At 45.5% G+C, this 14515-nt stretch overlaps 1 protein-coding gene across 2 annotated transcripts in view; it reads right to left on the bottom strand.

Moving 5' to 3' along the window:
* Positions 1-6238, bottom strand: part of LAMA5 (laminin subunit alpha 5) — a 186506-nt gene extending 180268 nt beyond the window's left edge. For both annotated transcript variants that reach the window (XM_075901088.1, XM_075901089.1), the window contains exon 1: positions 5688-6238. In XM_075901088.1, the coding sequence (XP_075757203.1) occupies positions 5688-6158 (471 nt within the window). In that variant the 5' untranslated portion in view covers positions 6159-6238. The remainder of the gene's footprint in view (positions 1-5687) is intronic.
* Between the last annotated feature and the right edge of the window lie 8277 nt (positions 6239-14515).

The raw sequence follows: 14515 nt of genomic DNA, 5'->3' as shown, positions 1-14515 counted from the left end.
CTGCAAGCCATGCGGCCTCCCCTTTACCTCGTGCTCAGGGGGTGGCCCAACCCCCTTGGCTGCTAGGAAGAGAGCCGGGCCTGGCCACGAGGCCTCAGCCTGGCCCAATCCCCTCGGTGGCCGGGGCAGAGAGCCGGACCTGGTCTGGTGCACCACAGCACAAGCCTTCCCCACCTGGCATGGCCTCACCTGGGAGAGGGGGACTTCAGGTTAGACTGCAGGGAGTGGGGGCAGAGAAAAAAGGCCGGGGCTGGCACAGCCGTGGACAGGGAGGGAGAAAGTTCCTAGGCTAGCGCGGCCAGAGGCGGGGAGAGAGAAAGTGCCCAGGCTAGTGTGGCTGCAGCCCAGCCCTCCCTGGTGACCGGGGGAGGGGGGATGAGGGGGAGCCAGAGTTGCCTACACCCAGTGAGAGGAGGTTTGGCGAGCATAGCAAATAGTGGGCACAGCCCCCTAGTGAAGTTTAATCAGAAAGTCGCTGTTATGGGACTATCCATACTCTTCATGAAAATATCCTTATGACTATGCATAACTGGAAAATGCTTTATGCAATATACTTCTTGTGTGGCATCATTTGAAAAGTTGTAATCTACTGAGTATGATTATCTCATTGGTGTTCATGTATCATTCCTGTATTTGAAGTTAGAAATATGAAGTATAAACCTGTTTTACTAATACAGGCCTGTTAATTGACGCCATTGAGCGCATTTCAGAAACTTGATGGTTCATGGATAAGGACAAAGATCTATAAATGGACTTGTTTTTCCTGTTTATTGACCTGTCCATAGAAGGTGCCCAGATTTCCCACAAGGACATGTATTTAGGTCACCTGATCCGGAGACCCCACCTTGGTCCTTGTACTTTTGCTCTGAACGTGAGAAAAAGATTCCCCTCCTTGGGCAAAACTGTGGGAAAACCACAACAAGGTGATGCTGCCAAACAGGTCATCCCTCCTTACCACCTAAGATGACTGCTGGAAGCATCTAAGACTACACAGGAGGAAGGATCAAACCCAGTCTTGGAGTCTTTCCAGACTGTAAAAAAAGATTATTAGAACGACTGTTAGGGCAAGATATTACAATTAACAAGTTTCTCTGTATATTAGGCTTAGCTGGTGCATTTTATTTTGGGTAATAACTTAATTTGTTCTGTATGCAGTTACTTGCAACCACTTAAAATCACACTTTTTATACTTAATAAAATCACTTTTGTTTATTAATAGACCCAGTGCGCATAATCGTTACCTGGAGGGACAAGCAGCTGTGCATCTCTCTCCTGCCGTAAAAAAGAAGGCAGACAATATGAGCTTGCTCAATATAAAAAAAAAAAAAACTTCATACGGACAAAATAAGATGGATTTAGCTAGGGTTTTGGTCCCCGTTGGCTTGTGCACCTACGTGCTACGGCAACTGACTTTAACTGAGTCTTCCCCGAGCTAAGCTAATCTCAGTGTCTGTGTTACACTGCATAGGGCTTTGACCGCACCTCTGTGTTACACTGCATAGGGCTTTGACCGCACCCCAGCTCATTAAGACAGAGTTAAAGGGGGCATCCAAGGAGGTAGGAAGATTGGATGAGTGGTATTGCAGCACATCGGATGACAGTCTCACAAGGATCTGTGACTGAACCGGTCAGTGTCACTTTTTTCTGATCAAAATCTGATGTGGTTTATCTTCTGTCCCCCATTCAGTCGATTTCAGTGGTTTTGAACTGGGGTCCAGGACTCCTTGGGGAGTTGCGAGTAGGTTTCAGGGGAAGGGGGCAGCCGCCAAGCAGGGCAGGTGTTAGACTTGCTGGGGCCCAGGGCAGAAAGCTGCAGTCCCATGATATGGGATGGAAGCATGGGCAATATAGCTTCACTGGGGCCCCAGGCAACTTTCCTGCTAACTACCCCTAATGCCAGCCCTGGCTTTTATATGCAGAAAAACAGCTAATGTGGCACAAATGAGCCATGGCCTTTTTATTGCATGTTGGGGTGGAGGTCGCTCAGAAAAAAGTCGAGAGCCCTGGTCTAGTGGGCAAATTCACAGCTCATTATGGCAAGACAGCTAGCAGTGGGCAGAGCTAGTGGACTAGAGGCAAGAGCTGTACAAATGTCTCCATGCAGTTCTCTTAAGAAACCTCATTTCTGACTAGAGATGTTAAAATGCATGTATTTTGTAAACATATAACCGCTGAATTTTTTTCCAGCGGTTACACATTTACATGCGGGGATGAAGTGGGAGCCAATGCTCATTGGTAACCGTGTACTTGGGTACGTGTTAACATCCCTAATTCTGACTTGCATAACTCCTGCCAACTGCAAAACCTACCACGATGAAAAATGCTGGCACCCATCTGGGAGTCTAGAACGAACTCTGATTTCATCATATTCCCAACAGGTCTGTAGCCTGCTGTTCAAACTATGCCAGGAACTCTACAAGTTCCTAAGCCAGTATAATTAAACAAAAACAGGGGTTATTAGGAATTTGTGGAGGGAAAAATAGGTAGTAGATTTCCCGCTCCAAAAAAATTCTACTACAATGTTAACTAAAACTGTTAGCTGGGGGGGGGAACTGACTGAACCTGTTTATTAGATTGACAAGCTATAACATTTATCAGGCAGTCAATCCAACCAACCTCTGTCTCTTAACAACCATGCCCCTTTGAAACTTCTTGAGCAGCCATCGAAATTCAAATTTACAGAGCTCTCACCCAAAAACCCTGTTCCCAGTGTTCCCCATAGGCTGTGTGCTTGGGCAGCCACACAGGAGAGATTCAAATGCTGCCCAGCTGATTAGCAGAGTGCCCACAGCCAGCAGCAGGTGTGCCTACTTGTGGTGCACATCTGTACATGCCTTAGTGTACATAAAATTTATTCTGCACATTGATGGAAACATTTAATGGGAACATTGCTCCTGACTTTGGCTGCAGTTTGTGTGGAACAATACACAAGAGAGCAGGTGAAGGGGTTAGGCAAGGAACTCCAGTGAAACACAGAGTTCATTATTGTCACTTAAATTGAACATTTCCCTACCACCACCTCCCTCATTGCTTTAGTCACTGGGTGGTGTGGAAATCCTCAACAGGGATGAATTGACAACTCTGACCTTTGCCCCAATACCTCTTTATTCCTTCCTTCCCTTTAGGTGCTGCCTGTAGTCATGGAAAGGAGCCACTACAAAAGGCATTTTCTAAAGCTTTCAGATTGACCATAGAATATCAGCCATGGAAGCAGAGCTCAGATCAAAGCACTCCTGTGTCAAAGCTGCACAGGAGGACAGGGGGAGGAGATCACTACAGTACCTCAAAGACTAAAGAACCATGTTTGTTTAACTGGAAATAACGGTAAGATTTAAGAAAACTACAATGCTCGTGCAAAGCTTCACTTGAAGGGCATGAGTCACAATTTGCAGTGAGCACCACACAAGTCATTAGACTCTGAATGCTTTATTTTAGCCATTATTTAATGTAGTCCATTATAAGTTAGGCTAGATAAAGTCAGTGGCTATTCGTTATGTTATGTCAAATGTCTAGCCCTTAATGTGTAATAAACCCCCATGTTGCTAACTGGGTTTTGTTTTTTTATAAATCTCATTTTACTGGTTTTACTCATCAGGAATTTAGATTCTGGTGGCAACTGCACACAGACCAGCAGACACTTTCCAGTTATCTTCCTCTCTAAGCCTTACATTAATAAAAGCACAGTACTGCAGTTCCAACAACTATGTATCAGAGTCGCTGAACCCTTACCCACATTCGGCAACTACAGAAAAAGGCAGTCTTTGCCCAGTTCAGTTTTATTTTAGATTGTTGCAATATACAGGTCTGACACACAAGTCTTCTAACAACTGTAAAGCAATACAATGGAAGGAGGAGGATGGAGCCTGGCTTTTCCACAGTGACGACCTTAAGAACGGGCCATGGACACAGGACTTTGCCCTATAGTAGCCAGAAAATTCAAAGTAGCTAAAGCAGTGGAGACTCACAGGGTTTTTCAGAAGCAGATTTTCCACATGGGCCAAATTCTCCTATTTGACCTGTTAGGATAACAGCTGCATGCAAGCTGTTTTTTAAAATGTCTCCCTCTGCTTATTAACAGGCCGAGCAGGGTCCTATTGCTCCAGGTAAACCAACACTCCATCTCTACCCAGGAGGAGCCACTGGCAAACAGCAGTTGTGTTGTTCATGTTGCTTAGATTTGTTAATGCTTTTTTTCTTGTTCCACAAGAGGATTTTAGATTCTTCTATTTGCTTCCCACTACTCTGGCTGTTCTCATGGGATTACAGCACAGCTAGGATTCATGGAACTAAAGCTCCAATGTTATAAATCCTAGTGCAACTAACTGGTCTCCCTGCCTTCCAAGATGCCCATGGCTGTTAAAACACACTGCACACAAATAACTGAGTATCACAGCATTTTTTGCTGTCTGCATTCCAAGGAGGTTCCCAGCTACATGTTCCTGTTATCAACTTAAACTGGGACTCATGGGAGCGGGGTAAACTTTTTATAAGCTGATATCAGGTGACTATTACAAGCCCCAATTTCCCCCAAAAAGCTCAACACAAGCAGTGTCCGGGTTACATGCCCACATTATTAAATATTAACATGACCACCGAGGCCTGATGATTGTGTTCAAACCAATTCAGCAGTTTCCACTTGCCCTAGATTTCAATGCAAAACCTGACACCTTTAAAAATAATGCCATGAGACCCAGTAGGCTGCGTTTCACTTGTACAATTTCTGGCAACCCTGGAGCATTTCTAGTAACCCTGGGAAAGGAACACGTGTTCCCTTTTCCCTGCAGCCTTTGAAAGAGAAACCAGGTTTGGAGAATTCCGAAAAGATGCCTCACACTAGCTAAGCGAAAAAGTGCGTGGGAGGGGGCGAGCGAATAATATCTCACCGGCGTTTCTTCTGATCCCTTCAAAGTGATCTTCTACAATTAACCCTAGAATGGCGCTAAAGAAAACGAAGACTCTGCAAAAAAGCAACTGCCATTTGCAGGGCGCAAGAACCTGGGAAAACTCTCAAGACCCTCACCTGCTAAATTGCTCGCCTGGTAACTAGTGGCATAAAATGGTCCAGATAATTTGTTGCAGGACTTCCCCCCCTTCTCCCCCCATCTTTTCTAAATGGAAATGTGAGCTAATTCCACAAACCCAGTGAAGCTGAAATCTACCTTTGCAAACACATGCTGATGGAAGAAAAACAAAATATTGATTTACACTGGGAAGGGGGAGAGTCTGGAGTAAAGAAAGCCCTTCTAAAGAATAAATTCATCCCCCCCCCCATCCATCCCTCGGAGCCAGACGTATTCATAGGACATTGACTGCAATTCAGCTTTGCTAAAGCATGGGACGAAAAGTCCTTAGGGCGAGACCTGCTTCAACCCATCCCCTTGGGAGGCGAGCCTGGGCCATTCAACTTAAGAACAAACAAAGTTTCCTCCACACACTTTTCCCCTGCGCCCTTCGCTGGGGGGGGGGGGGGGAGAACAAACGGGAGGAGAAGGCGCCGGGGACGGGGGGGCACAAACACGGACCCTTCACAGGCACTTCCCCAAACGCTTTGTGCGCCTCTGGCCCGAGGGTCCTTTCCCGGCGGGGGAGGAGAGCGGACCTGCTCGCACCGCCCCGGATGCGCTGGGGGATGGAGGGGGAGAGCTCGGGGCAGGTGCCCTGGACCAGCCGCCCGGCGGGGCTCCTACCTGGATGGTCTGGTTGGGGTCCCCGCCTACCACTGGCCCGCCGACCAGCTTGCAGTACAGATCCTCCACGGCGCGGGGGCTCCTGCCGCCGCCGGCGGGCTCTTCCCCGCAGGTGGCGGTGGCGGAGATCCGGGTGCTCTCGGCCAGGTTGAAGTACGGCGGGTGCAGGCTGTAGCCGTTCCCGTTCCCCTGCAGGGAGACCCGCGGGCGAGCCGCGCCGGCGGGCAGCGCCCCCAGCAGCAGCAGCGCCAGGGCGGCTCGGATCCTGGCCGCATCCATCCCCCGCCTCGCCATGTTCCCCGAGGCTGCCCGGAGCGGGAGCGAGGGGTCGCGCCTAGGGCTGCTCCCCGCCGGGGCGCATCGCTGCGGAGAGATGCCGGCGGGCGCGGGCTGCACGCAGCGCGGCGGCCGGGGGTGGGTGTTTGCCGGCGCGGAGCCCAGGCAGGGCGGTCTAATCAAGCGAGGAGCCATCAATCTCCGCGCCCTTCCCTGCCCCTCCCCGGGGCCGGCTCCTGCCCCTGCAGCCGCAGCTTTGCAAACTGCTCCGGCGGCAGCCGCCCCCCGGGACGAGGTGGGGGAGTGGCCGTGGGATTGGGCAGGCGGTTCTGCTGATTGTCTTGTGGTTAACCCCTTCGAGCACGCAGAGCCAGAGCGGGTCCCCTCCCCCGAGTTGCTCAATGTCGAGATGAAAAGTTTCCCGAGAGGGGGGAGAGATCTATGGAGCCGATCTCAAGGGAAAAAGTTTCAGAGGAGTAGCCCTGTTCATCTGCTACACAAGAAAACAAGGAGTGATCCTATGGCACTTTAGAGACTAACTAACAGAGATAGACTCATGAGCTCTGTGGGCAAAAACCCCACTTCATCAGATGAACTGGGGGGAAAAAGTTGGTTCAGTATCACGTTTACTTTTACAGATGTTTTCTGACAAATCCATGGAAATGCTATGTGAAAACAAAATCACCTGTCTGTGTGAGATCGGCACTGAAATATTTGAAGGGAGGACGGGGTTGAGCTAATTTTTTAAAAATCGTGGATATAAACTTTACCGACCCCAAGTGTCTGCCTCCTGGAACTCCTACCCTGAAGCTAGTCAGCTCTGCCCGCTTTTATTGTCACTCTCTTTGGATACTTCTTAACCAAAATCGTGGATTAGCACAATGTTTACATTTTCAAAAAAAAATCATAATTAAAAATCAGATTTAAAAGTCTAATTGCCTCAGGTTAACAGCACTGGAAAAAACACAAGATCTCATTTTCTGGTCTCCAGTCATCCTGTTTGCTTTCTTGCTGTTTCACTCAGATCTGACATTCAAACAGCATGGTCACCGTACATTGGGCATTTCATTTCCTGGTTTTAATGCACTCCTTTCACTAAATGCTGTTGTATTTGCCACTCTGGCACCAGAGGGAATTATTTAAATGAAAGCAAAAAGTGGGAATAGGAGATGTTTATATTTTTATAAAATAAATGTTATGTCAGTGTTTCTTTGATTTAAACATTTAACTGATAATGTTTCTAGGATCCAGATGTGCTAAGACCTGAATCCTTCAGACACTTAGGCATACATTTACCTTTAAGTACAGGGTAATACCATTTATGTCATGTATTTACATGCAGAATCATTTGCAGAGTTGTAACTGTAAGAGTAAATTTAATACCAACATGAAACATAAAATGAGGGTATGCCTAGAATGCTGGGCCTTCTGCATTGTTATAGGATTTGATCTGACTTTGCTCTAAGCATAAGAAGATTTTAATTGTGTCTCAGTTGTTCTGATAAGTCTTTGCACATTTCTAATAGGCTGTTGTGAAGTTTCTCCTCTTTCATTAATAGTTTCCAATTATTATACATTATTCCCTTCATCCTTTTATTGTGGAATAGCTTGTCAGGAGATATTCCTCTGGACATTTTTTTGTAAATCTAAATTTGTGCTTTAGGCTTAATGTTTTTTTATATGTCCACATAACACTGTGTTTAATTTGAAGATGTAGCTCAGTGTTTCTCAACCAGTGGTACAAGTACCCTTAGGGGTACTCAAGAGAAGTCTGGGGGGTATGTCAACACAGTTGAAATTTGGAGAAAACTGAATTTTTGTTTTAAGTTGTACAGTGCTTTGTTATTTTTGTATTTTTTACACCCAAAAATTTCATTGCCTGCCCGGCTACGATTAGGTTGTTTAAACAAATGTGTTGCAATGGTAGAAAAAAAATTGTGTGCCTGAAAACTGTAGGTACTGGGGGTATTTTATATATATATTTTAAAGGGGTACTTTATAAAAACGGTTGAGAAACACTGATGTAGCTAACCCATTTGTACATACATATGAGGTGTGTAAATGCAAAGACATTTTGTGCTGTGCAGCGGCACACCTCAGTTTTTGTACTGCAGCTAGCTATCTTTTTCATTGTTTTAAGGGGTTGTTTTGTGATCTCATTGATCTAATTTTTGTAGAAGGTCTGCTACAGTAATGCACAATGCCATAATCTTACTACAGCATCAGTCGCAACAGGATGGGAACAATTGGAACCACCAGAAAATGCTGCTTGGCGGAAGCCGTCATGACCCACGAGGACATTGCAAAACACCTTGCTACAACCAGTGTGATATTAGAAGCCCTGACATTCCACTTGGATTAACTGGTGTGCTACTTGGAAGAGCTGGTAGGTCACTAGAAAACGCACCGTGCAGATCCAAACTGGCACATCACCACAAGCCGGAAAGCGTTACAGTGCCAGCTGTCCCTTTGCTGGCACTGCTTAGCATGAGATTGTATTAGCATGACATCATGACTTGTGAAGATACAGGGGCTAAGAGTGCTTTAGTCTGCTGGTTCTACATGGCAAGAAGCATTAGACCACAGCAGCCAAACCCATTCAATTAGCAGGGACTTCCTGCAATGCTTTCAAGTTTCTTTTAACCCTTTCCTCTTTAGAGAGCTCTATTAAGACTTGAAAATCCTGTCAAATAGTAGTTGCATTCAGAATTTTTTTCCCCCTGCTTCCTCCATGTAGTGTCAAATTCTGTTAGTGTTATTTATATGAGTAGATCCATTTAACTCTAATTCAGCTAAATAAGGAGCCATGTTTTCCCATTGGTTAAATATGGAAATGTTCTTTAGTAACTTTAACTAATGTGTCCTATATAGAGAAATCCAATACTGCAGTGGACAGGAAAATTAAAATGACTTTCCTTAAACAATATTAAACGCCCCATTAGTTATGGGACTCAAGCAATTAATTATCTGTGAATGAAAAAAACGTTAATAGTGAAAGCAGGGCATGGATTAGCAAATAACCTCTTTCTCCAGCAAGGGAATTAGGAGGCAAAACACAGTTGCAAATCCAATCACTTTAATCCCTCTAGTGGTAACCTCCTGTCACATAATTAATCATCCCTCCAAAATGCAATTAAGAAAAGGAACAATTTATTAAGAGTGAAATCAGAGTTAACACATTTAGTGATGTAGTATTAGCTGCAAGGTTCCCATGAGCAGAGGGATAGGCTACAAAGATAATTCTGGTATTGAATCTGAACAGTTTCCATTTAACTGGAATTGCTTTGTGTAAAGACTTGCAGTTCATATTTAAGGACAAATGGATATCTAATACTTCCTGATGAGTAATGGAAATAGAGACTGTGCTAAAGAAAAGTTTTCATTTGCAGAAAGTATAGGAAGTAAAGATAGGCATTTTGAGATTCACAGGAGTAAACCAATGTTTTTTACTTTATTCTTCATTGAGAAAGATGAAAACACTATGCACAAAGACCAAACATTGTCATAGGCCACAACGAATTTTGGGTCACTCATTATCTTGATGGTGAAGAATAAAAGCATCCAAATATTAGTGACAGATTTTGAAAATTCTGTACTAAGGGCCCAACCCTAGCAAATGGCCAGGGCCTCCTGTAAAGTGCTTCACTTCTGGTTCAGCAAGTTGTTGGATTAGGCATGAGTACAGGAAATTATCCTCAGCTGTCCAGTCTGTGAAGACGGAATACTTCACATTTACACAACGCCTTTCATTTGAGCCTTTCCAAGCATGTTACAAGCATTAACTCTTCTTTAGCACATGCACATTGTATCTATGACAATATGTAGCATTTTTCATTTGAGTATTTCAGTGTACTTCGTAAATAACACAAGCCCCACTTGGCAAACAATGAAGCTGAGGCACAGAGAGGTAAAATGATTTGCCATAGGCCACTCGGAGATTCGGCAGAAGGGCCAAGAATAGAGGCAGAGTCTCCTGACTCCCACTTTGATACCCAACCCAGTGAGCCACAGAAACAGCCAGACTGGGTCAGACCCATCGTCCATCAAGTCTACCAGTGTCCCATCACTGAGAAGGGGAGGTACTAGATGCTTCAAGGGAAGGCGCAACCCCAAACATGGCAGATATGGGATAATCTGCCTCCATGAAGGACTTCATACTAATCCAGGAGTGGGCAATAAGCAGCCCTCCAGATAAACACGGTTCACCGCTGGCAGGCCCAGATGCTCTGTTTACGGAGTGTCCTCAGGTATGGCCAATGGCAGGCTCACTGCCACTTTCCGCAGCTCCTATTGACTGGGAACGGCAAACCACGGCCAAGGGGAGCTGCAAGCGGCTGTACTTGCCGACACTCAGGTAAACAAAGCATCTGGTGACTCACCAACAGCAAACCCAGGCAAGCCACGTTCATCCCACAGGCCACTACTTATCCTATTGCTCTGTCCTAATCCATAACAGAGAGAGGTTTAAACCCTGAAAGCTGAAGGTTTTATACTCTTTCCAAAACTTCTTTTTTAACATTAGATATAACAACTCTAAGTAGTCAGATAAATGTCTAATCCCTCTTTGAATCTTACTAAGTGTCTGACTGTGATGGCACCATCTTTTGGCTTAATTAAACTATTACCAGAAGCATGGGGCCAGGCATTATTTTAGATAGGAGGTCTTGAAGCAGAATAGGTCTTCCAGTGTAGAACCTTTGCCCCTCCTAGCAAGAGAGTCGAGTACTGAAAAATCCTTCCTGTCGCAGTTTTGCTCTGATCCAGTTTCTGACTCTACATGTGGCAACAATTGGGTTTTCAGTCATAGCACATCTCCCCCTTTGTAAGCCTGCAGTGCATTTAACTCCCATTGAAGTCTTAATAAAGGCTATTAATAAATGAGATTTAGGCAGTAACAAAACAATGCGCTCTCTGAGAGACTCTGGTGAAGCCTTAGAATCATAGGACTGGAAGGGACCTCGAGAGGTCATCGAGTCCAGCCCCCCGCCCTCAAGGCAGGACCAAGCTCTGTCTACACCATCCCTGACAGATGTCTATCCAACCTGTTCTTAAATATCTCCAGAGAGATATTTGGTTTAGTATTTGGACATTTGGGCTTCTTGGTATTTTCCCCCGCAAGTTGGCATGGCCACTAGCTAGTTTATCTGGGCACAGAGTCAAAAAACAAGGTCATCATTTTCCCTTGCCTTCCTTCTTTAAGGTGGTGGGGAGGAACAGGCTTCCAACTCTCAGAGGCAAAAATGATATCGGTCAACTATTTCAACAGTACTGCTGACAAGTTCTGGAAGGCAATCTGCCATGAACAACATTTCTATCCATTTTCATAGTATATGGTGTTGACAATGTTGATCTGAACTGGGGCCTATATTTTATTTATTTATATAGGAGAGAGACAGAGGAATGGATGGATCTCACGCAGAAAAGGCCAGTGGGAGCCAAGTGAAAAAAGCTATTGCATTAGTTTGTACAGGTTGAACCCCTCTAGTCTGGCACTTACTGCTCTGGAAACATCTGTGGTCCAGAGTGATATTAGTTACCGTATTTTCCGGCGTATAAGGCGACTGGGCGTATAAGACGACCCCCTAATTTTCTAGTTAAAACATAGCTTTTTGTCTTATATTCGCCGAATAAGACTACTCCCCCTTAAGAGGCCAACCGGCAGCACCCCAGCGCCCCTCCACCTCCCCGGCTTTGCTCCCGGTGCCTCTGGTCTGCTGGGGACCGTCTCCAGCAGACCAGTGACACCGGGAGCAAAGCCTCTGAGGACGCCGGCAGCGGGACAGCCGCGGCACGTCTGGACTGCCCCGCTGCCAGCTTCCCCCGAGGCTTTGCAAAGCCGCGGAGGGGCTCGGGCAGCGGGGCCCCTCCGCGGCTTTGCTCCGCGTCTTCCTGGTCTGCAGACCAGGGAGACACGGAGCAGCTTTTCTCGACCAGGAGTACACGGGCGGCGGGACCGCGAGGTCCCGCAGTCCGTGTCCTCCGGGGCGAGAAAAGCCCCGTTCGTACCTGCAAGTCGGGGACTGCCTGTATACCCGGCGTATAAGACAACCCCCGATTTTTGGGGGATGTTTCTTAGCATAAAAAGTCGTCTTATACGCTGGAAAATACGGTAGCTGGATGTATACTTATCATGGGTGTGGCCAAGTTTCCCCGCAGTCCCATAAAGTTTGTTTACAGCCACCAGCTCTGCCTGTCAGTGTTCTGGGCTGTTATTTAGCTCCAATTTAGTCCTATTTGTTTTCTAAGAGCCTAGTAAGCAGCAGAAGTGTTGGTAATGCTGCTAGACAATATTAACCTCCTGTGGTTAAGCAAATTATCTGGTTCAGCACCGGTCAGGTCCCAACTCCCAAGGGTGCTGGGCAACTAAAGTTAAACCTGTTCTACTTTTGGGCAAATTACCATGCTACTCAGCTATCAGAGTGATGTATTCAGTGCATGGATATAGATAAACAGAACTAAGTGAGTACCTGCATTTTGCGCATGTTCACTTCAAACACAATTAGTTATATTGTGCTTTTAGGGAGGGTTTCCACAGTCCTCCTACCACATTACTTGGGCATCCATTACAGAAATATTTTTTTTATTATTATTACAACTGCTCTAGTTTTGCTGCCTTTTGATTTAATTGTGTTACTCTTGTGGCACAGACAGGCCTGAGACTGAAAAGCTTGAGAGCGTGTCTAGTCAGAGAGATCATGCAGAGTAAATGACCCTACATGCTGAAATTCTGTTTGGCCACAGAATTGTGTTTGCCAGTAAAAGCTTTTATACCCGCATAACTACATCCATAATATGGAGCTGTACTTTAACTACCCTGATATGGTTACAGTAGTAAAACACGTGCATAGATAAGGTCCTTGGCTTCTCCGGGGAGGCTGCTCAAAACTGTACATTAGATCCAACTGTGGTTCTGTTTGTTTGCGGCCCGCAGTGCAGTTTGGGTTTACATGGGGCTCAACATGCAGCACACGGGCTGGGAGCCAAAACAAAAACGTAGTCAATATAATGATCTGTTGATATTCATTTTACTAGTTAAATTCCTGGACTGTCATTGCTCATTAAAAGTGCTGTCATATGGATGGAAATTGGGTAAATATTGCATTTTATTAATATCAGCAGAACTGACTTAAATGGGGCCTGTGTGTTGTGTAGCCTTGCCTTAATCTTTGTATTCATGCCAATCATTATGAAAGAAGCTATTTGCATGTATATGCAACCACACTTAAGTTGTGACCCCTTAGCATGTGCTATGAGTATCATTGTGGCCTCCCGGGGCTTCCAATGTTGGGTAGCCCTGGTATAAAGTGCTAGTGCAGACTTAGCCTAACATGGCTACCTCCAAAACTTATAGGCTGCATCTAGACTGGCAAGTTTTTCCACAAAAGCAGCTACTTTTGCGGAAAAACTTGCCAGCTGTCTACACTGGCCGCTTGAATTTGTGCAAGAACACTGACGATCTAATGTAAGATTGTCAGTGTTCTTGCGCAAATACTATGCTGCTCCCGTTTGGGAAAAAGCCCTCTTGCACAAATGTATTTGTGCAAGAGGGCCAGTGTAGACAGCTAAAAACTGTTTTGAGCAAAAAAGCCCCGATGGCGAAAATGGCGATCGGGGCTTTCTTGCGCAAAACCGCGTCTAGATTAGCACGGACGCTTTTCCGCAAAAAGTGCTTTTGCGCAAAAGCGTCCGGGCCAATCTAGACGCTCTTTTCCGCAAATGCTTTTAATGAAAAAACTTTTCCGTTAAAAGCATTTGCGGAAAATCATGCCAGTCTAGACGCAGCCATAGGGTGCATCTAGACTGGCAAGATTTTGCGCAAAAGCAGTCGCTTTTGTGCAAAAACTTGCCAGCTGTCTACACTGGCCGCTTGAATTTGCGCAAGAGCACTGACTTTGTAATGTACAAAATCAGTGCTTCTTGCGCAAATACTTTCACGCTCCCGCTCGGGAAAAAGCCCTCTTGTGCAAGAATACTTGCTCAAGAGGGCCAGTGTAGACAGGGACGAACAGTTTTGTGCAAAAAAGCCCCGATGGCTAAAATGGCAATCGGGGCTTTCTTGCGCAAAATCGCATCTAGACTGGCCACGGCTGCTTTTGTGCAAAAGCACTTTTTGAGCAAAAGCATCCGTGCCAATCTAGACGCGCTTTTGCGGAAATACTTTTAATGGAAACACTTCCGTTAAAAGTATTTCCGCAAAATCATGACAGTCTAGACGCAGCCATAGTCACTAAAGTATAAGGAGAGGTGATACTAATACATAAAGGGAGACCTGCTAGGTAAGAAGCTGCTGTTTTTTACGTTTCAGCCACAGATCAGTTCCCAGAAATGCCCTCGCCCTAATTCACAAGTCTCAGAGTGCCAGTATAGAAAGTTAATTGTTAGATTTTATTTTTATAAGATTATTTTGAAAGACATCTTGGTTTTATTTCATCTATAAGCTTCTCACGAATGTGTATTCCAATAAAATAAAACCATTTAGTCCAGCAATTCCTGGCAGGTTGGAAACTCCTGGCCTGCACTTTTTTATTAAAAAGAAATCAACTTCTGTTTTG

The sequence above is a fragment of the Pelodiscus sinensis genome, chromosome 18, assembly GCF_049634645.1.
Source record: "Pelodiscus sinensis isolate JC-2024 chromosome 18, ASM4963464v1, whole genome shotgun sequence".
Lineage (NCBI taxonomy): Eukaryota > Metazoa > Chordata > Testudines > Trionychidae > Pelodiscus > Pelodiscus sinensis.
The sequence above is the reverse complement of the archived record's forward strand: the minus strand, read 5'-3'. Positions and strand labels throughout refer to the sequence as shown.